This window comes from Ochotona princeps, chromosome 11, assembly GCF_030435755.1.
Source record: "Ochotona princeps isolate mOchPri1 chromosome 11, mOchPri1.hap1, whole genome shotgun sequence".
Lineage (NCBI taxonomy): Eukaryota > Metazoa > Chordata > Mammalia > Lagomorpha > Ochotonidae > Ochotona > Ochotona princeps.
The window spans coordinates 5,068,010-5,091,757 of record NC_080842.1 but is presented as its reverse complement, the minus strand read 5'-3'; the positions used below and the strand labels follow the sequence as shown (position 1 = coordinate 5,091,757).

The window sequence follows — 23,748 nt, the reverse complement described above, 5'->3', positions numbered from 1 at the left end:
ATTTACATCACCAAAGATCATATGGAGAGGAAAGAGTTATATAAATGCACACTAAGAGAGAGCTCTGTAAAAGGTAATAGGATGATATTCTATCATATATTTGCTTTTTCTACACCAAATCCAAATGAAGGGTTCAACCAATGGTGTTTATACGCTAAATAAATTTCAGGAATCACTTTTAGATTTTTCTTAGTAGAGGATCATCTCAGCAGCCGACTCTTCAAACATAATTGCTTTATTGTTAAAAGTACATAATACCTATATACTTCAAAAGATTGTAAACACAAGTCAACAATGAACAAGTCATCTACTTGTTCATTGTCATCTAATCTCTCTTCACTAGCTCCTAAAATCAAACTTTATTTATCTAAAAGGCAGAATTACAGAGAGACCTACTACTCTCTGCTGGTGCACTCTCCAAATGGCAACAATGGTCATAGCTGATCAAATCTTACTTATCCGAAAGGCAGAGTTACAGAAAAAGAAGAGAAGTTCCTGGCTTTAGTCTGGCCAAACACTGATAGCAAGAGGAAGACTTTCTGTCTCCCCCTGATTCCTTTCTGCCTCCCTCCATCTCTCTCTCTCTGTGACCTCCAAATAAATAACACGATTCTTAAAAGTATCTATTTAGCAGAAATTTGTATATGTCTCAACTGGAATTGGATACTTAACTTTCTAAGAATTGCTTCTCTATCCACACAAGTTAATGTAAGAATCATCATATTTATCCAGTGCAGTCATATATGCCCTACTCATATTGGTTAGCCTGTGGTAAGTAGTTACTCAGACAAGATCAAGCTTCAGTACTTTTTAATTTTACTATAGTTGCTAAATCACAAAGTAAAGCATCATGTTCACACTAAGGGATTTGAGGAGTGTTGGATTCTCTTGTGGAGCTGTTTAGCAGTTGATCAAGAGAATTTTCCCTCCAATGGTTCGAAACTGTCACATGTTTAAGAATCTAGAGTTTTTAGAATGTATGGTTTTGATCACAAGAAAAAAGAGGTGCCCAATAAAATAGAAAAGTAAAATTGAAATGTAAGCAAAAATGCAAACAAGAAATCTCTCTACAAACTTCGTCTGTGTGCATTGAAATGCATACTAGTCTTTTCTAAATATCTTTTTTTATTTTCATATTTCTTGGTGAATTCTGGAATTAGTAGAAAGTGTCTATTTCTAGATCATTTCTGTTGATCTTATACTATACTAGATATTGAAGAGTACTGTATAGCTCAGGGGCCCTCAGATTCTACAAATAAACTTCTCCTTATTTATTTATATCTTTGGAAAATATTTATAGAGTCACAAGAAAAATGTTCCTACTGTTTCCTCTCATAATTTTGTGCACATAAGGTTCTATCTGCTAATGGTCTTGGAATGCAGGTAAGGAATTCCAGCTTGTTTGGGCCTTGCCTGCATTCCCAGGCCATTAGCAAGGAGTTGAATTGGAAGGGGAACAGTCAGAACACGATACCAGTCCCTAGGCAACACTCCGTCAGCTATGTCACAACATAAGTGGCTAAACCTTGTCTCGTACATCTATTATATAATGATCAGCACAGTTCTTTGCCATCTCAAAACGTGCCTTGGTACCTCAGAGAACTAGGACTACTGGAAAAAGCTTCTTGATACCATAACCAGGGCTTGTGCTAGCTTTGAGTTAAAGAGAAAGTACATAGAGTAGAACTTGGCACTTGTTTCCAAGTATTCAGCAGTCATTAGGCTTTACTTTTAAGGTTTTTAAATGACACAACTCTATGACTAGCAAAACACACAGATCAATTTTAGAAAAAAAAAATCTTTCTCAAACTCTTTTGTAATTAGATATGCTTGTGTGGCTAAGTTCTGATTAGAAGAAAATGAAGTTACTATATGAGAAATATCCATGTATGGCATAAGTGGAAGCCATTTATACATTTATATCTTCATTTCTTTTCCTCCACTAAATGGGCTGGTATATAGAAACTACTAAAGATATCAGGGTGGGAGAAAGAAAAAAATGCAATAACTTCTTGAAAAATATTATACAGCAAAGGTCCCAAGCCATATTTGACCGCTAAATTAGCACTGAATGTTACAAGAAAGAAATAAGCTTCTATATTTTGAGCTATTGAGTTAGTATCCATAAAAAAGGGGCTACAACTATAGTACACAAAAATAGTTCTGAAATTTATGTCCATGCAAAAGATAATGCGCCAAATCCCCAAATTTGTTAGAATTAGGACAACCAGGTTGATCCATATGGAGGTTCACACCAAACCGGAGTAATCAGGGAAATAGTGTACACTGAAGGAGCTAGCCCCACCTACCTGTCCACTGCTTAAGCCCTATGATCTAAATTCCATGGAATCAGCTATTAACACAGACTATCCCACAGACTCATTAGAAGCAAATCATTACCGTCATGAGATCACTCGCACCACATTTAGTTGCTTAGCTAGCTGTATTTCCTACTACAAATTCCTGATATTAATCATGGCCCCATCGTTATGTGGCTCTACCTCAGAACCATCTCAGTGAGTTGTAAAACCAACATGTTAACCTCAGATAAATTTACAACTGGGACCAGCACTGTTGCTTAGTGGGAAAGCTGCCTATTGTGGTGCTGGCATTATATGAACTCCAATTGGAGTCCTGGATACTCCGCTTCTGATCCAACTCCCTGCTGATGTGCCTGGGAAAGCTGTGTCCTTGAGCTCCTGCACCCACGTGGGGGACCCAAACAAAACCAGCTTCTGGCTTTGAACTGGCACAGTTCTGGCTATTGCAGCCATTTGGAGAATGAACCAGCAGATGAAACAGCTCTCTGTCTCTCCCTCTCTCTCTATGTACCTCTACTTTGCAAACAAATAAATCCTTAAGAAAATGCTCACCAGCTATATTCAGTTAACCATAGTCCCTGTCTTCATTGTATCTACCAAACTGATAAATAAACTGCCTGAAAATTAATGCCACCAAGAAATGAAAATTTAAGTATTGGCATTTGAGCACAGAAATTAACTAAACACTCTTTCTGAATACTCAGAGAAAATAACAAATGGTAGGGAATTTGCAATTTCTTATTCCCTTGTCATAATATTACCCTATATATTTTATTAAGAAATGGAGTAAGAAGGTCTACATAATTAAACCCTTATTTCATTATTTCTTATTTAAAATATGATTTTAAAGCTTCTATTAATATAAAGAGGAGAGATTTTCTGTATTTCATAATACAATAATAAGATAGAAGTACTTCCTCCACTCAGTCCCCTCCTTTCCATCTTTATTCATCTTTCCCTTTTTTCTTTAAGTTTTGAAAAATCTAATTTCAACCCATTCCGTAATCACAGGCTTAATGTGCCACTAACCATAATATTCAACAAGTAGAAAGTAGCAATTTACAGTTCCATGGGAATATAACAAGGGCCACCAAAAACAATCAGCCATAGGATTTTTTTTATTTTTATACTTTCTTTGGTTTTTATATTAATTGCCAAAGAGCAGAGAAAATACACTTTTTTGGTGGGGGGGGGGAGACTGGCCGATTTCATTAAGCATAATGGTTCATGCTAGCATTCATTTTGCTGCATAAGATAGAACTTAATTTTTCAAAGATTTATTTTTATTAGAAAGTCATACATACAGAGAGGAGGAGAAAGAAAAAGATCTTCTGTCCATTGATTCATTCCCTAAGCAGCCAGAGCTGAGCTGATCCAAAGCCAGGAGCCTCTTCTGGGTCTCCCATGCAGGTGCAGGGTCCAAAGGCTTTGTGCCATCTTCTACCACTTCTCCAGGACACAAGCAGGGTGCTGGATGGTAAGCAGGGCTGCTAGCTTACCCCCAGGTTCGTACCATGAGGGCAATTTGGGAGCTGGACTAATCTAGCTCCGTTCTGCCGCCATGGAGGCAGGACAAGTCAGGGCAGATTCCATTCTTGGGGCTGGGGACGGACTGAACCACTCCGCAGGGTGGCAGCTGTGGGGAGGCGTCTCTGCTAAGTGGGATCCGGCTAGGGGCTCAAGCCAAAACCAACCCACAAGGCAGTTGATGAGCCCTTGGTTTCGGGCGGCCAGTGCACCAATTGGTGCCAGGCTCTGCCTGCTGGCCTTCCAGCGGTGAGATCTGGGGTTTTTATGATTTGTAATAGCTGCTAAGGGACACTCATGAATTAGACCAACTTTAGTATATGTGAAACATGAATTCCTGGTGATTGCCAGTGATAGGGACATGTAACTTTGCGCTTGCACCTGCTAGTCTACTTCAGTCAGGGATTCTGGGCCACAGTATCTGGGTAAGAGGCCAGGACAGGTGAGGGCCTGAGGCAAGCTGAGTCAGAGCAGCCACTGTAGGGTGCATGATCTGCAGCTAGGAGCAGGCCAAGTTGGAGAGCTGGGGGGACATCCTAACTGGGTTGAGGTTCCCACCAAGGGGCACGTGTGCTGGAATGGGGGCTGCGTTCTAACTAGGAAACTGTGGTAGTCTCCCATGGCACTAGTGTGGCTTGGATTGGATGCACCGGGCTGGGCCAGACCCCAACACCATCTGGTGTCCTGGGGAACCAGGGTAGATGTGGGACTGGCTAGGCTAGGTCTCAATCCCCTACTGAGCCATGTGTGAGCTGTACATGGGTATGGACGAGCCATGGCTGGGCTGAAACATCAACAACAAGAACCAGAATGGGGTGAAAGTCAGCCATGAAAAGCCACTGTTCCTACTAGGACAGAAGGTGAACTGAGAAGGGCTGGCTCATGGACCCCCTGGTATGCACAAAATAAACTCAAGAAGTACAATAGGAAACATCAACATCCCAGAATAGGCCATGGAAAGTTTCCCACTGGCACACATTTGGCATGGGTCAGGGGCAGACCAGGCTGAATCAGTTCATGTCATTCACTGGCAAACCCGAAGACCAGAACAGAGTGTGGGTCGGGCCAGCTTTGGTCACAACAAAAACCAGTGCACAATATGGAATGCCAGGGTAAGATTGCCTGTACTGGATTTGAATGCAGCATCCAACCAACACGCGTGAGAACCAGGAAGGGAGAGGGCAGAGCCAGCGGGGGGATTGAGGGGCTGGTCCCCTCACCAGACAGCTACTCCCACTGGATAGCGTGGGCTGGGATGGGGACAGACCAGACTGGGCAGGGCTGTAACACTTGAGTGCCGCATGTGGACTAGAACAGGGAAAAGCCAGGCTGGACTGATTATTCCTGCCGGTTCTAGCATAAATTGGAGTGGGTGAACATTGTTTGGGCTTAACCGCAGACAGCTGGCAGAAGCTAGCTAGCACTGGGGGCTAGTTCTGCCAAGTCAAACCCAAGGAGTGCATAAACCGGAACTGAGAGAGACCCGGGAGGGAAGTGGAGGGTTCCCCCCTCTTGGGTCACTACTCCCACGGGAGGGCATGAAAACTAGGACGGGGGCTGGGGTGGCTAGAAGGAGAGGCACTCAGCAACATCCATGAGGGCTGGAGAGTTAAGTTGGCTGGAGGGAACTAAGCTTCAATGCCCACTGACAGGTACGGGAGCCAAATGGGAAGCAGGACAGACTGGACTAGTCTGCTATACATACTGGCAGGCCAGGGTCGGGGGCAGGCCTGGTGGGGGTTATTGTGGGTCACCCCGACTAGGCTGCAGCTCCCACTGGTTGATGAAAGGGTCAAGTACGTGCTGGGCGGAGCCAGGCTGGACTGTAACACCCATTGGTTCCAGTGCAAGTCGGGACTGAGAGCAGAACCAACCCAGCAATTGCAACCACCAGCTGATCGTGGCGATGGACTGTGCCGGGCCCGGTGCTTGCTAGAGCATACAGGAATCTGATCTGGGAATACCTCAAAGTTTCTTTGGAGATCTCCCCAATCGAACTGCTAGACTCAGAACCCTAGCCAAGAAGGGACAGAGGACAGAACAAATCAATCAACCACCTCAGCAATATGTTGGGCAGCGAAATACTGGGCAAATGAAGACTCTACAATGGACTATGACAATCAGTGGATTCTTCAATGACCTCATCGAGCTGGGAGTGGTGAGATTGGTAGCGATCCATAACTGGAGAACTATTAAAACCACTAGAGCAAGTATCTCAGAGCATGACCCACATCCGGGACTTTGGGTGGGTGGGAGACTGGGTGAGGCTTCTCCCTCAATATCCCCCTTTACCTCAGATACATGAAGGAAACAATATGGACATAAAAGTCTTGCCCACTTCCCTGTAGCCCCTTAACCTTTGTACCGTAATTAACTATGTAAAGATTGTCAACAATAATAATAAAAAAGTAAAAAAACAAAACAAAACAAAAAAAAGAACCAGCACCCATAAAGGGTCTTGGCGCATGCAAGGCAAGGACTTTAACCACTAGTCCCTAGAACTCCATTTTTTTATGGCTGAATAGTGTATATATACCAACTTTTCTTTAACTAGTCATCATTGATGGGCCTCTGGGCTGTTTCCTTGTATTGGTTATTGCAAACTGAGATACAGCCAACATGGGAGCACAAATACTCTTTCATATGTTGATTTCATTTTGTTTGCTTAAATTTCAAAGAGTGGAATGAATGATTGATATGCTGGGTATATTTTCAGATTTAAGAGGAATCTCCATCCTGTCTTCTGTAAAGACTGTATGAATTGATATGCCCGTAGTGTGATATGGTAGCATTTATTGTTTTTTGACTTCTGAATATTAGCCATTCTAACTGGGGTGAAGGGATACTTAATTGTAGTTTTTGGTCCTATGTCTCTGATGGCTGGTGATCATGATCATTTGTAATGTATCTGTTGACCATTCCTATTTTATCTTTTGAAAAAAAAATGCCTGTTTGGGGTCCTTTGTCCATTTGCTGATTGGATTTTTTGTGTTGTTATTGAGTCTCTTGGGCTCTTCACAGATTCCTGATATTAACTCTCTATCAAGTGCATGCCTGTAAGTTCACCAGATATTGTCTTTAAGAGAAATTATTCCAAAGCATCTAAAATAAATGTGTCTGAAGACCTAAAAGGACAGGTGATGAAATATGCAAATGAAGGTATGATAATCATATTGCAACCAAGAAAGTATACCAACAAAGCTAATATTTTATAGAAGTAAATGTTATTGGGCCCGGCGGCGTGGTCTAGCGGCTAAAGTCCTCGCCTTGAAAGCCCCGGGATCCCATATGGGCGCCGGTTCTAATCCCGGCAGCTCCACTTCCCATCCAGCTCCCTGCTTGTGGCCTGGGAAAGCAGTCGAAGATGGCCCAATGCTTTGGGACACTGCACCCGCGTGGGAGACCCGGAAGAGGTTCCAGGTTCCCGGCATCGGATCGGTGAGCATCGGCCGGTTGCGGCTCACTTGGGGAGTGAATCATCGGATGGAAGATCTTCCTCTCTGTCTCTCCTCATCTGTGTATATCTGGCTGTAATAAAATGAATAAATCTTTAAAAAAAAAAAAAAGAAGTAAATGTTATTTTCCTACTTGTTACTTTTGAAATACAAATTAGGCTTATGCCATCTTATTTGGTAGAATTAATAACTATTAAACCTGAGAATTGGCTGATTGAGCTTACAGAAGCCAAAGAACAGATAGGAAAAAAATGGGAAAAAGCAATAACAGAGTCTCAAAGAAATGACGAGCATTAGGTATGTGAAGATACATATAACAATACTATAAGAAAAGAAAGGAGAATAATTATCCAAATTATTAATACTTGAAAATACTTCAAATTTATTTACTAAAAATAACATACACGGCCAAAAAGTTCAACAAAACCCAGGAAATTTAAATGGAAAAATCCCAGGCTATGCATAGCTTTAGTGTCTCTGTCTCAGGTACGTGTTCACGCAATGTTGTCAAGAAACCTGAGTATACTACAGAAACTCTAGGGACTGACAGTCTGTGTTTGTGGCTCAAATTCTCAAAATACAGACACTCACAGATGGGCTGCAAAGCTGTAACACCAAGAAATCAAAATCTCTCGGGTTTGAGGCAGCATTAGTCCTAAGCTGCAGTAGCTCTGGGGTGCCCTCACGAGTCTTCATATGAAACACTGACAAGAGCTGGAATCTGGAATCTTAGTGTCATCTGAACAACACAGCAATGACTGTGAGGGCAGGAGCAGGATACACACAGCCAGCTCATGAGGCAAACATGAATGCTGGTTATTCTAGCAGCAAAGAAAAGCCAACCCACCCACATCATTAACAAGTCAGACTAATGTACATCCCAATGACATCTGGTAGCTCTCTCCCATACTATTTGTTTTAAATATTGCCAGACATCTTACATATGCTGCTACACTTAGCAATTCCATCTACATATTTTTTTTTCTCCTTTTTGCTCCTCTGTGTTGTTGCAGGCTCCTTAATGGACCCCGCAAAGTCTCCTATGGATATTTTCCTTTGCAGATAACTTTGTGTGCATATGTGTGTGTATGTACCAGAATGAAGGCTGCTTTATGATAAAAAGCCTTTCCAGAGAAAAATAAACAAAAAAAGTGAAATGCCAACTTATGTTATGTGAAAAAAATATTTTCAGACTGTTTATTTAAAAGGTGTTAATTTCAAGAATAAATTCTTAAAAACCCTCACACAATACATAGACAAAATGTTTCATAAATAAAACAGGATTTTTTTTAAATGGGGAAATCACTGAAAAGAAATCACAAACAGGTATCTGAAAAAAATGCTTAACACTCATCAGGAAAATATAAAGGAAATATAAAAGGAATATTAGAAAGGATTAAAATATACAAAGAAATATTACCACCTCTGCTGGAATTACTATTATCAAAAGTTCAAAGATCAAGTATCAGCAAAGATATGGACAAGAGGAATCCCAGCACACTGTTGGTTAGAATTTAAGTCATTGCAGCTGCTGTGGAAAACCATGTAACTTCCTAAAATAAATTTAAAAGAGTAATGATTTCTGAGTCAGTAATTCCCTCAGTGTGTATACATTCAGAGGAAATGAAATCAGTGTATGAAGGAGATATACACGTTCTCATATTCACTGTCTTATTACTCACAATATCCAAGGTTTGGAAGCAATCTGTATTTCCACCAACAGATACGAGAGCAAAAAAAATAATAATAATATTCAGTTTCACCCACATGCGCGCGCGTGAACACACACACACACACACACACTGCGAAACACTATCTAGCCTTAGCAGAAAAGGGAATGTTGCTTTGTTTCTGACAACGTGGATGAAATTGGAGGACATTTTGCTAAGTGAATTAAGCCACGGGGATACAGAAGGAAAAATCATCTATATCATCTTAACACTGTCAACTCACAAAAGCAGAGAGGAGGACAGTAGCTTCCAAAGACTGAAGGACTCGTGCAAGTAGAAATGCTGCTCAAGAGCTTCACACACTCAATGAAGCAAAACAAGCAATTTCAAGAGATTTCAATCAGACATCTTGATGGACTACTGACTCATCAGCCCATGTTCACACATAACTGTGGTGTCAGGCACTTGGTGTTTTTATTTTTTGGAGTATGCTTAGACTCACCATGGCCACGGTGAGCCATGAATCAGACCCAGAATCATAGCCGAGCACCTCGATGTACCTCCTCCACCCTCATAATTATGAGCCGGGACATTCGTCCACATGACAGTTGTCACCACCAAAATTCACTTGAACTTTACCATGCCTATGCTAGTTAGACATTAAGTCAATGGTTACGGGACATAATCACTTTATATTACACATAGTTATGTGTACATGTAACTCATTTCCACAATTCCTGGTTATATCAACAAACCCTCCCTATTCCCAACCTAAGTCACGCTAATGAATCCCTATGAACTTTTAGGAATTGTCTTTATAAGCTTAATGTCTTGCCAAACACCAAAAACAAGACTCTTACACAGTATTAGGAACTTAAGATATGAAACTAATTCAATTATAACTTTAACTATACAAGCGTAAAGTTACTATAGAAGTGACTATAGCACACAATATATACAATATCACATGAAATTTGCTATGTGGATAGGTTCTGAGGTATTTTTTTAAAGAAAGTGGAAACCACATAAGGTGGTAAATTTCCTTAATTGTGGTGTTTCACAGTGCCTTTGTATGTTAAGGAATCACAATTTTTAATTTTTCGATAGTAGATAAGTGTAACAAAAGGTCTTACCTTCTCCAAATACTGACTCACAATGTTCATTATCATCGTAGCAATTTCCTCCGAAACAAAGTAGCTTGCCATTTCGGCATGGATTTCCATTGTGCAAAGTTATGTCGGGTGGACAGTTTTCTGATGTTCCACTACAATACTCTGGGAGATCACATTCAGGGTGTGCCTGAGGCCGGCACAGATGACCAACCTCCCTAAACTAGAACAAATTAAAATATAAAATACAGCGTGACAAAAGATGTTGTGCTTTTCAGTATTTAATAGCTATTTCATCCCTTTATATCTTGACTTGTTCACTCACTAATATTATGAACTGTTCAGAAAATTAATGTTTAAAATAAATTGTTATCAACAAAAATTAGGAGATAAGGCATATCAAAAAGTAACACAAATGTAACATCACAGTTTGTGTTATTTGTATTTTCAATCAAGAGGAAACACCATTGGGAGTCCTCCCTTTATTCAAGAGTAGAGACATGTATTGCGATGTATCTTCACTTTCTGATATGCTAATGTCCATTACATAGGTCATGTATGAGAATGTGTGCATATTCCTGATGATATGTATAACTATTTATTTTGCATTTTGCATGTACTGTCTCCTGTTATATGATATTTGTCCCTTTGAAACTGGCTAATTTCACTAAGAGCAATGGTTTCCATTTGCAAATTAAACAGTTAATTACACATTGGAAGTAGGATAGTAGATTTTCTACATTTTCCTACACCTACAATGCCAAAATATACTTAAATAACAGAAATCTAAACTTTTAACTGTTACTAAAGGGTTATTCTACAGTGATAATACTGTGGGAAAGTTGAGGGAGAGCAAAACAGGAAGGTAGGAAGGGGAGGTGGAAGGGAGAACACCAGCAAAACCGAGTCATGGAAAAGACAGGAACAAAGAGAGGAAAGACCATTTGACCTTTAGAGAATTGCTACTTTTGAGTGAATACACTGTAATCTACCCTATTTCCAAATCCTATTAAACTCAAGATTTTTAAGTATGCATTACTCTAAAATTGTACAACAAATGGAATAGACTTGAGTGACCAGCAGGGTGGCAGATAAGGCTAACCCTCCAACTGTGATGTTAGCACTGTTCATACTCGCTGCTGCTCCACCTCTAATCCAGCTCCCTGTTAGGTTGCATGGGGGATGACCCCTAAGCCCCTGCACCCACGTGGGAGATCTCAAAGAAGCTCCTGGTTCCTGGCCTCTGATCAGCTTAGCTGCAAGCAACTGTGGCCACTGGGGACTGAACCAGCAGAAGGAAGATCTGTTTCTTTGTCTGTCTCTTCTTCTATCTTTGAAAAAAAAAATCCTTCAAATAAATAAATACATAAATCTTTTTTTTATTCATTAATTACATTGTATTATGTGACACAGTTTCATAGGTACTGGGATTCTCCCCACCTCTCCACAAACCCTCCCACCATGGTGGATTCCTCCACCTTGTTGCATAACCACAGTTCAAGTTCAGTTGAGATTCCCCCATTGCAAGCATATACCAAACATAGAGTCCAGCATCTTATTGTCCAGTCAAGTTCAACGGCTTCTTAGGTAGACCCTCTCTGGTCTGAAGGCAGAGCCAGCAGAGTATCATCCCGATCAATTAAAAACTCCAACATACCATCAGCAAAAATTTACATCATTATGGAATAATTGACATAGTAAATACATAAATCTTAAAAAAAAAGAAAGATAATGAAAGAGGCCTGAATAGCAAAGATTCACAAAATCAGAAATCCAGTTCTGTTTATTGTCATTTCCTTATTTAAACAGTAATTGATTTTAATTACAGCTAAGTCCAAGTGCTCTAGATCATCCCACACCTAACTTGTTACATATTTAGAAAGTGTTAATAAGGAAATCTAAATCTTACACGGCACTGGAAGCAGCAAGCTCCTGCCAAACACTGCATTCCGTCCTTTAGTCTGCAGGTTCGATGATTACAACAACTGTCGGGCCCGCATTGCTATTCATGAGCAGAAGGAACAAACAAAAGGCATGGTTACAACCGTGTAAACTTTAGGACCAACTGCACTTGGTGGGCTTAAAGTCAACTCCCTCACCACCACCTACACTCGCTTTCTCATCCAACTAGAAACAAACAACACACACACACAAGTATTTTTTCCCATAAACTGGATACCTGGCAAGTCTCTCTGGAAAAGGGAATGAATGCAGTAAGCACCCAGTGGCTAGCTTTCCCCTTCCAGGTATGTCACCAGGCAGAAAGTGACGGTTTCACTGCCTTGAAATGACAAAGATGACACCCAAGTCACTGCATCCATGGGATGGATGATTGTGAAACAGTGAGCTGCTAAAAGAAGAGGTCTAGAATGCCTCAAAGTGGTCATCACTATATGTATGTTTTTATTTTTTAAGAATTATTTATTTTTCTCAGGAAGTGAGATTTACAGATAGAAGGAGACACAGAAAGATCTTCCATCTGCTGGTTCACTCCCCAAGCAGCCACAACAGCTGGAGCTAAACCAAAGCCAGGAGCTTCCTCCAGGTCTCCCATGCAGGTGCAGCGTTCCGGGGCTTTGGGCCGTCCTCTGCTGCTTTCCCAGGCCACAAGCAGGAAGTTAGATGGGAAGCAGAGCATCTGGGACACCAATCAGCGCCCACATGAAATCCTGGTGCTTGCAATGTGATGAATTAGCCCCGGGCCACCAAACCAGGCCCTTTACTACATGGTTTAAAGATATCCTAGACATTGTGGTAAAAGTTAGAACTGAAGAGACTTATTGAAAACTATTAAAACAGAAGTAAAGGCATAGAACATGCCAAAATACAACTGCCATGAACTGTGGGACAATATGATGCAGTCTGATGTTTGAGTAAGTGCAGATTCAAAATGGGGTGGGGATGGGTTTTGTAGAGAATTTAATGCAAAGAAATATTTGCTGTTTTCTCCGAATTTGGAAATAAACTAAGAACCTATAGTCTCACTATGTTCATCTAACTTTGAGGTGGACAAATACAAATAGAAGCACATATATGCACTTCATATTCAACTACTGATAGCAAGTGGAAAATTAAATCACTTTATGTTCAAGAACATAAGGGTAGGGCTGGACACAATGACTCAGTGGCTAAATTTTCACATTGTGAGTACCAGGATCCCATATGTGTACTGGTTCGTGTCCTGGTTGCTCCACTTCCCATCCAACTCCCTGCTTGTGGCCTGGGAAAGCAGTCGAGGACGGCCCAAAGTTATGAGACCCTGCACCCGTGTAGGAGACCCGGAAAAAGCTCCTACCTCCTGGTTTCAGATCAGTTCAGCTCCAGCCATTAGGCCACTTGGGGAGTGAACCAGCAGATTGAAAATCTTTCTATTTCTCCTTCTGACTGCATGCTGTCTCTATCATCTTAAAAAGGCAAACGAGGGCCTGGCGGCGTGGCCTAGCGGCTTAAGTCCTCGCCTTGAAAGCCCCGGGATCCCATATGGGCGCCAGTTCTAATCCCCGGCAGCTCTACTTCCCATCCAGCTCCCTGCTTGTGGCCTGGGAAAGCAGTGGAGGACAGCCCAATGCATTGGGACCCTGCACCCGCTTGGGAGACCCGGAAGAGGTTCCAGGTTCCCGGCTTGGGATCGGCGCGCGTCAGCCCGTTGCGGCTCACTTGGGGAGTGAATCATCGGACGGAAGATCTTCCTCTCTGTCTCTCCTCATCTGTGTATATCTGGCTGTAATTAAATGAATAAATCTTAAAAAAAAAAAAAAGGCAAACGAATGTTTGCTCATCATTGATGGTGGCCCTTGAGTTAAAGAAACCAAGTTTGTTGGTTTTTTTTGATTGAGAATATGATAGTCCCGATTTAATACTCCCATTATGCCGACTTTAAAAAGTGAAATACCATATGTTGATGGATATAACGGTCATAAATGAAACAGTTCTCCACTCCATCCTACTGTACCAAATTACTGTAATACCCTAGCTTAAATGCCTGAAGAGACCAGCTGGTTCACAGTCCTAAACTTGAAAGAGATCTTCTTCTGTACAGCATCAGGCAATAACCTTTCAAAGAAAATCAGAAAGCTCCAAATACAAAATTCATTCTGCAATATGTAAGTGATATCCTTATCTGAAACACCTCTAAGGAACACGTGGATAAAAGTACCGCTCAGGTCTTACATGTAAAGGTGTAAGTTTTTCCTCATGTAAAGCACAAATCTACAAACAGAAGAAAAAGCTTGGTGTATATCCTGACAAAAGAAATGTTTCCCTCATATTTTTATTATAAGGAAACTTTATTACAGGCAGTTCTACCACAGGGAAAAAAAATAAATATTGAAGCACACTTCTGGAAGTTTTGAGCCATTTTCAAGTTCTGTTTTCCAGGATTTAGATTAACAGCTTAACCCTGCACGAAGCCATTCTCACTCTGACACACTGGAGTTGCAGAACAAGCAATGGGATACCAACGTGCATTCCTGCACTGGTGGTCCTTTTGATAAGCCCTCCGTCCCATTTGTGGCTTGGTAATACATGGCCCTGGGTGTACGCACCCAGAAACCAGGTGTGCTTTCATAATGATAGATCAATTTGTTGAGAAACTGCAATCACTGTGTGCTGGATGACATGGGATTTTAAGGGTAGTCACTGTTACTAAGTTTTGGTAGAGGAAACCACCAGGTTCATTTTAGAACAATCTTGACATTGAAATTCCACATTAGATCAAAGGATTGCAGAGATTACACCAATTGTTAGCAGGAGGGAATCTTACTAAATACCAGGCTCTTCTTATATTTACTGAAGGTAATTCCCAAAGTTAGCCAAGTCTTCCATCCAGTTAGTCTCCTGCCATCAGAAGGTTGCGAAAAGGTGTCTCATTCTTAAGTAAAGGCCAGAGAACAGGGCTACTCCATGAGATCTATGTACGGTATGAATCACTGGAAATTCCAGATGCCGAACAGGTCACTAACGGAAGAACAGCTCTGCCAAACGGGCAGTGAAGGAAGAGCCCAAGAAAAGGTTGGTGAGAGTGTTGGCTAAACCTGTTCCTGCCCAGTGGGAAGGAAAATTCATCACACACAAAGTGCAGTGAAAAGTAAAGGAAATGTAGCCCAAGGTGGCTAATCAACAAACTACGTATCTGCCTGCAGACAACTGAAGGATTTGGCTCTGATGTAACAGAAAGCAAAGAAGCCACATCTGATTAGTACTATGCAGCATGCCTTACCAGTTATTTGTCCCTTCTCATATAATTCTGAAGAACATTTTTTTCAACTATTTTATAAATCAAAGTTTTTCATTAGCTCTGGAAACATGTTTAACCCACTCCACCCCCCCCCGCCCCCGCTTTTGAGTGTGGACCATTTTTAAATGGTTTAAATGGATGATAAGTAAGAATTGTATCCGGGACTATTCACATTTTTATTGTACTGTCAGGGCTTCCCTAGCAATTGTTATAATAAACCACTTGCCATTCAGATTGCAGTATTGATATAAATGCCCAGTCCATGCCATTGGCACCACTGTGAAGTAAGGCCCTCAGGACATGTGATGGGCAGCTGACACACTCCTCTTAAAAATTACATATGAATGTTTAAGGATCAGGTATAGATCAGAAAGATTTATTCTGACACATTTAATCTAGCATCAACAAGTTCTTGCGTGCCATAATCAATCTTTCTGGAGTATATTTTAAACTTGTACAAGACATTGATGCAAATGAGAACTAAAACAATGTGTTTATTCCTGAGGGTTCCTAGCTCTAAGACTTACCTGCTCATTACCACAATCACAGACTTCACCGGTCTCTACCCTGCCATTGCCGCATTGTGGTCTGTGTCTCTGCATCTGTGGTTTATTCTGCAGACATCTGGCACCCTCACTTGAAATGAAACTTCTCAAGTCACTCAAACTGCAACTACTAAAGGTCTTTGCACCACTGGATGTCCTAGAGATTAATCCATAAAATGTTATTGCCATTATACTTATGAAAATGCAAAGCCATATTACATACATTGATTTAAAAAGTTAAAAGTGAATAAACAAAAGTGTTATTATTGTTAACACTGGTGCAGGGAGGCCAGTTAATTCTTGAAAATATCATACAAATTTGCTATAAGGCACGTATTTGCTTTTTAAAATATTAAAAGCAACTCAATAGAAAACATCAAACTAACCTAATTTAAAAATAGGCACAGGCTTCCAACAGACCTTGATCCACAATAATCAACACTCAACTGACAACACATATTTATCAACCAGATTACACTATGCTTGGTCTTGAACCTTCTCAAAGATCTCAGAGAAACTTTGTTTTTATATGATTATATCTATATTAAATTCATCCCTTACTAAAGCAAATTTCAAAGAGTATTTCTGATGGATGTGTCACTATTGATACATAGTAGACATCTGTAATGAAAGAAGGAAGCTGACATCAATTGAGCATCCATTGTAAAATATACTTGATCATTCAATCCTTACCACCACAAACTTCAAACTTCAGCTTGTAAATTGGCAGAACGGATGTTAAATCATTCTTATGTATTTTTAGAAGTGGCATATATTCATTTACAAACGTTATGAAACTTAACATAGTTTTAAATTATAAATACGTTACCTAGGATAATTAAGTGAAACTAATTAATATAGCATCACTTCACCATTTTTTGTCGTAATAACTTTTGAGACTTACTCTTAACAACTTTCAAATATCCATAGAGCATTACTAATTACTGTCACTATGCTGTACACATTTGCAAATGGAATCAACCCATGTTTCCATCAACAGATAAAGGATTAAAAGATATGTGTATATATATATATATATATATAAGCATGTCTGTTCCTTTTCCAGAATATGAACATTAACACATTTGGTGGTACTTAGATGCAATTATGAAAAAACAGTGTATTCAAACACTACTGCCTTAGGTCACTTCTAGCTTTTAGTAGTTCTTCAGTTATGAACAGGTAACCTATATAGGCCACATTCAATAACAGAAGAACCATAGAATTCTAAAGACATTGCTGCAGCTTTTGTCTTATGCCTCGTATTTACTGAATACATTGGCAAAATTATAAGTCACTGTAGCTAATCCATCCCATACTTACACAACAACATCATCTTCTCATTGTATTTGTAAACACATTAGCAAAGAAGAGGAATCATTATTCCCGTTAAAAGATAAGAATGTTAAATTTAATCAATGTCAAGTAGTTTTTCTTAACCAACACATATACTGTTTATTTGATATTAGTCTTCAATTTTCTGTTCTTTGGATAATTTTAATGTTTGCCACAATATTAATCTACCATAAAAGCAAAACGGAAATTTCGTACCACATAACCTTCACTTAGCATATCCTACTAAACTACTTTCAAATATGAATTTGTTTTTCCTGATTGATTTTAATAGCACACTTTGCTCCATATACTTAATATTTTAATGTACATATCTAAATTTTCTTAATTAATCCACTTCGTGTGATACATGAATACTAAATTTTTGCACTTTAAATATTGAGAACAAAATAAACATGACCAGTAAATCAGTACTTGTAAACTTACACAGCTTCTGGATTCATGACACAGATGGCTCCTGGGCAGTGACATTTCTTAGGGTCATCGTATGAGATCCCCAGACTGAGTCCCAGCATCTGGGTGACAATAACTGAGAATGCCTCCAAGGTTATCTCTTTAGGATACTGCAACAACAGCCAAGAGAATCCAAATGAAAGGCAAGGCATTGAGGGTGGCTAAACTATTTTTTTTCTAATTCTGAATATTTTTGGTTCTTGAACAAGTATTTAAGAATAGTGAGATATGGTTCTTCAGGGCATGTAAAAAGCTAAAGCTCTTCGTGTTAAGTTTAAAAGAGATACAGACATATGACACTTATGTCAGGTTTTCACACAATTTGATAGTTAAAAAGTAAGAAATTTAGTGAAGTTTCTACAACTATGTTAAAAAAAAGATGTATTTGATGAAGAAAAATGTTTTCAAAAGATTTTTAGCTACATGGACACATCATATTCAAATCACCCAATTTTTTACAATGGCTGATGGGAACAGTTGCATAATAATCAAGTGGCCTACTTTGTACTTTCTGCATCCTGTAAGGACACTCACTGCCACAGTATCTTGCATCAGAAAAAGCCACAGAGAAAATCTTCTCTAAATATCATTCATGGAATTATGGGAAAACAATGTGGACGGAAAATGGGAGAAGAAGGGGGAAAAATCCCCCATACACTTGCAAAACTGTATGGAAAGTAACAATAATTTTTAAAGGATAAAAAACTGCACAGTTAACTTCACTTTTGAAGAGGAATGGTAGGTACATGGATAATTCATCATTTCTCCAAATAGGTTATCACAGGATAAGATATGGGTGATCTGCTATAGTGCAAACATAAACAGTGAAGAATTGGAACTGAGCTGGCTTCTTACGACAACCATGAAAACACACATAGTGGAAACTGAAAGGGGAAGCTGTGAACAAGTAAGGGGAGGGGAGAGGGGAGGGGAGGGGAGGGGAAGTGAAGAGAGGGGAGAGGAGGGGAAGGGGAAGGGAGGGGAGGGGAGGGGAGGGGAGGGGAGGGGAGGGAGGAAAGACCCAGAAAAGATCTTCCATCTGCTGGCTTATTCCCCAAATGGCCATAATGGCAGGAGCTGAGCATATCTGAAGCCAGGAGCCAAGAGCAGGGACCCAAGGCTTTCCCAGGCCACAAGTAGAGAGCTAGATAGGAAGTGGAGCGTCCTGGACATGAATGGGCACCTATATGGGATGCCAGTGCTTAAAAGGGGAGAATTACTCAATGAGCTATCACACTGGGACCAATTTAAATAATTTTTATTGTAGTTTTTATTTACTTATTTTGATTTTGAAGTTATGAGTGAGTTTTTTTCTATAATTTTGTGTATATAAGCAGATAATCTACTGTGGTTATAGAAATAACATAATTTTCTATAATGTGCTGCTGAATATATGTATTCATTTATGTTTTGCTCCTCTCCTAATGCCTATTATATTTAATTGCAAATAATTTTTTCACAAAATATTTTTCTTAGACATGCTTTAAAATGGTAGCGGGAATGGAAAGTAAATACAATCTCTGAACTTAAACACAGATGCAAAATACGTGAAATATAAGGTATTGCATTGACAATTTTTAAATGTGTACAATATTTTAAAGTAGGATTACATGATTACATACCACTGCAATTCCTACAGAATAATCTGTATTACATATCTTTGCAGGAAACACCGCACCCACATAAGCTGGATAATCCCTATAGCTGAATAAATAAATAAATAAATAAATATACATAACACATTATAATTAAAAACCCATGCTCAATAGCTGCTGGTAAATTTAGCATGCTGTTTATAAAACTCTACAGGAAACTGAAGTATAATCATTCTGTATGGCCTTAATGGCTTGAAAGATTAAAAGATCTTTTTTTACTTGGTTTAAGTAAATTTGATTTTCCAAGCATCCAACAAAGCTGTTTCAGTGGCTTCCCTGCATTCATCATAGTTGGTGAAGACTGAGCAAAACCTTTCATCAAAAGCATTTTTATTGAGTGACAATGAACATTTTTAATTTATGCATCAAAATTTCTAATCCTCATATCAAAAAGCTCAACAGACTTTTATGGAAATGACATCATTTTATTACAATTAAATAGTGGATTTTTTTCTGTTTTGGATATGATAAAAAAAAAACCTCATGTATAGAAATAACAGAACTTCAAAACTTCACCTGTATTATCCATTTAGTTCTCAAAGTAAACCTGTAAAACTGATACTTTAATACTTTAATGATTTAACTCTCATTAAAGATATAACGCATTAGCCGGGAACTGTAAGTAACTCTATAAATACAGCGTAGTAAGTAGGATATGCTGAAGGAACTTGGGCAGTCTGAGTCACACTCTGTTTCTACGGAACACACTTCCATACATAGAGTGCCACACTTTCAATGGTTACCAATTTATTTTCTAGGAATATTTCAAATTGGAGGATGATATGCCAACACATGTGTGGACAAACAACAAACTTCTCTCTTAAAAATAAAATTCAGAGTCACATAAGAAACATTTCATTGTTAAGAAATATACTGCCATAGTTATCTTTCTCAAGAACTATTTATCTATATACTAGCAGAGTGACATAGAGAGGGGGATAGATACACACGTATGTATATAAGGGAGATTTTTCCACCAGTTGGTTCACCCCGCAGATGGCTGTAAAGGCCTGGACTGGGCTACAGCTACACAAGGAGCCAGGATCTTTATCTGGGTCACCCGCACGAGCAGCCTGCCACCAAACACATGGGTCATCTTCTGTTACTTCTCTCTGAGGGTTGCCAGGGACTTGAATTGCAGGTGGGGTAGTTGGTACAGGAATTGGCGCCCACATGAGATGCTGTTGTTGCAGGTGGCTTGACCTACTATGGCACAATACTGTCATCCTCAGAGTTCTGCTCTATGTCAGAATGATGGTAAGTAAGTGTGGCGCCTGGTCATCCATTTGACATGTAACTTCCGGCTCAGTTGCATATTGCTTCACCAGCCCTTTGTTTCCTCAAAGCCGTCTTTATTCTGTGCTTCGGATGTTGTTTGTCCTAAATCAGTCTGTCATTTATTTGGAAAAACTTGTTTCTAACACTCAGCTTTGGCTATACTTCCCATATTTAAGTATGCTCTTTTTTAACCAAAATAGTGCTTCCAACAGATATTTTAACAAACTCCTAACTTTGCAACTCTTACAGTTTCACCAAAAAATTGCATAACCCTGATGAGGTCAATTACAGGCATCTTTAATTCACACCACTAACTTTTGCTTCTTCAGTGACACATTAGTCATTCAGTAGCATGTTATTTAACTTCATGGTGTTGTTAATTTCTATTTTTTCTTCCTGTTGTTGATTTTGTATTGTGGCTTTTTATTTAAGGGGATGTATAGTAACTGTGTAATGGAGACTATCATATCAGATGTGAGGATACAACACAATATGCATCTCTACTTCCAGACTAAAGATGGACTCCCAATGAAACTGTTTACTATACCTCGATAATAGGATACTGGACTTTCTGCCATTGTCCATGCCTGTAATGATGGACATATGACTGTTTAGGATGAACTATACTATAGTATTAATATAGGAAAGCTCGGTGAGGGGGGAGGGAATTGGGAAAGGGATAAGGGAAATCTCAGGGCTTATGGAACTGTATCTAAAATGATGATAATAATAATAAATAAAATAAAAAACAAAAAAGACACTTTCAACAACAAATCATTGGGACAGAAATTTTAAAAAAATGAAGCAGCAAAGTTAAAGTAAAACAAAGCAGCTTCAAATATATGAAATAAGAAATTTATTTTAAAAAACAGCATAAATTATTCACATACTTAGTAGGACATGGAAATGAAAAACAACACAAACTAAAATTCAAAAATTAAATTGAATTAAATGAACAACATGAACTTGGCATATGCTTAGTGGAACACAGAGATAATTTTTAATTTTTTGCAATCCCAATATTAAACTTTAATGAGGACATAATCAACAGATAGCTGATCTAGAACGGAGACAGAAATGACGGCAACCAAGACTCTGAGGAGAGGAACAAGAAGACCAGTGGAATTCACATCTCAGTGGATGCCACATAACGTCCAATGAGAAGCCAGAACATGATGAGCAGGCCAAAACTAGAGGCATGAGTGTCGGAAGAAGCAGAAAAAAAAAGGATAGAAGTGGGTAGGAAAACTCAGATATTGCAAATGTCAGACGGCAATAACAAAAAGTTCCAAAGTGGAAAGAATCGTATTGGAAAGCAAGAGGTACGTCCTCAACAGAAGATATTAGGAGATGGAGACTGCGGAGCAACAAGCTTCAGAGGGTCAAGGAAACACTGCCACGTGGTGGTATCATGTTGTAACAGTGTCCAACACAGAATGAACACAAGTCTTCAGACTAAGAAATATGGAAAGTTGCTCTGGTTCACCTACAACTACACCTTAACAAGATGTTCTACATAACAGCAGGTATTCGTTTAAGTATGAAATGTATTTTCATTTGTTGGAAATAGCATCACATTTTCCTTATATGAGAAAACTCAACAAAAATGTCTACAGTAAACAATATAAATAACAGCAGTTACATAATTAAGTTAAAAAGGTAAACTCCAAAATATTATATGCAATAGCATATGAATAATCAGGACAAAAACTCTTACATGATTTTTTACATATAAGTCTTTGGAATCTATATTGATACAATAAAGCAATGTCTATTTTTGTAAACAAATGAAATGCAAGAGAGTAGTGATCATTGGTATTCAGGCTACTGTATATTTCTTTTTTTTTTTTTTTTTTAATTATTTATTGTTTAACTTCAGTAATTACATTGTATTATGTGACACAATTACATAGATACTTGGGTTCTCCCCACCCCTCCCCAAACCCTCCCACCATGGTGGATTCCTCCACCTTGTTGCATAACCACAGCTCAAGTTCAGTTGAGATTTCCCCATTGCAAGCGTATACCAAACATAGAGTCCAGCATCTTATTGTCCCGTCAAGTTCAACGGCTTCTTAGGTATACCCTCTCTGGTCTGATGACAGAGCCAGCAGAGTATCATCCCAGTCAATTGAAAGCTCCAACATACCATCAGCAAAAATTTACATCATTATGGAATTAATTGACATAGTAATGAGTAACCAATATGTTAAAAGTAAATGCGGGTTCCCAGCCACCTTCTGTGACCACCTCACCTATACTTCAATTTTAGTTTATACACAACATATAACATTCAAAACATAGGCTACTGTATATTTCAAACTTTAAGAGGTAGCAGAATGGGCCAGAGGATCATAGGCTTAATGTGAGTTATCTTAAAAGCTTTTCATGAGATGTTGCGCTCATACTTGCATTATTAAAAGAAGGCTATGCATGAGCCAATCACGAGATTGTGCGATGAAACATGATTTTTGATAAGCCAATGATTTGTAGTCAAGTTCCAAAAATAGTCACAGATTAAATTGCCTTTCACAGTTTTTTGAAGATTTATTTTGTATTTTTTTTATTATTAATTACGTTGCATTTTGTGACACAGTTTCATAGGCTCTGGGATTCCCCCAACCCGCCCCCGTGCCCTCCCCGCCAGACTAGAAATTTCATCTAAGTGTCCCACATGAGTTCCAGGAAGCCAAGCCCTTGAGTCATCTTACACCACCTTCCCAAATACGCCATCTCAGGATGGTCTCTGGACCGGAGGCAGCATAGCCAACACTCAGCCAGCACTCGGCCGTGAGGTGCATCTAGCAGAAGCAGCGGCTTCAACTACTGCTTCACAATGTCAACCACAAGTCAATATTAAACAAAGTAATCCAGATATCAAAAAGCATCAGTACAGTCCATATTTTTTTTCAGTAGATGAAAAAAAAACGGATAAAATGATGTAACATTTATACAGGATTGTGGGGGGAAAAGCCATATTAAGAATAAGACAGAAAGCTACTTCCTAGGGGTTGATATAGTTTTCATAGAAACTCCACCACAAATAATATACTAAATTTTAAAATACAGGAATATTCTCTTCCAAAGAATTAAACCAACCTGGCAGCATCCTTATGGGTGCTGTTTCAAGTTCTGGCTCCTCCTGT

General features: G+C 39.2%; 1 protein-coding gene across 1 annotated transcript in view; it reads right to left on the bottom strand.

Annotated features, from left to right (window-relative positions):
* Positions 1-23,748, bottom strand: part of LOC101519231 (disintegrin and metalloproteinase domain-containing protein 32-like) — a 69,544-nt gene that overhangs the window by 10,125 nt on the left and 35,671 nt on the right. The window contains exons 10-14 of the mRNA XM_058669784.1: positions 19,292-19,373; positions 17,643-17,779; positions 15,846-16,020; positions 11,992-12,084; positions 10,107-10,305 (exon numbers count right to left, since the gene is read on the bottom strand). Of these exons, the coding sequence (XP_058525767.1) occupies positions 10,107-10,305; positions 11,992-12,084; positions 15,846-16,020; positions 17,643-17,779; positions 19,292-19,373 (686 nt within the window). The remainder of the gene's footprint in view (positions 1-10,106; positions 10,306-11,991; positions 12,085-15,845; positions 16,021-17,642; positions 17,780-19,291; positions 19,374-23,748) is intronic.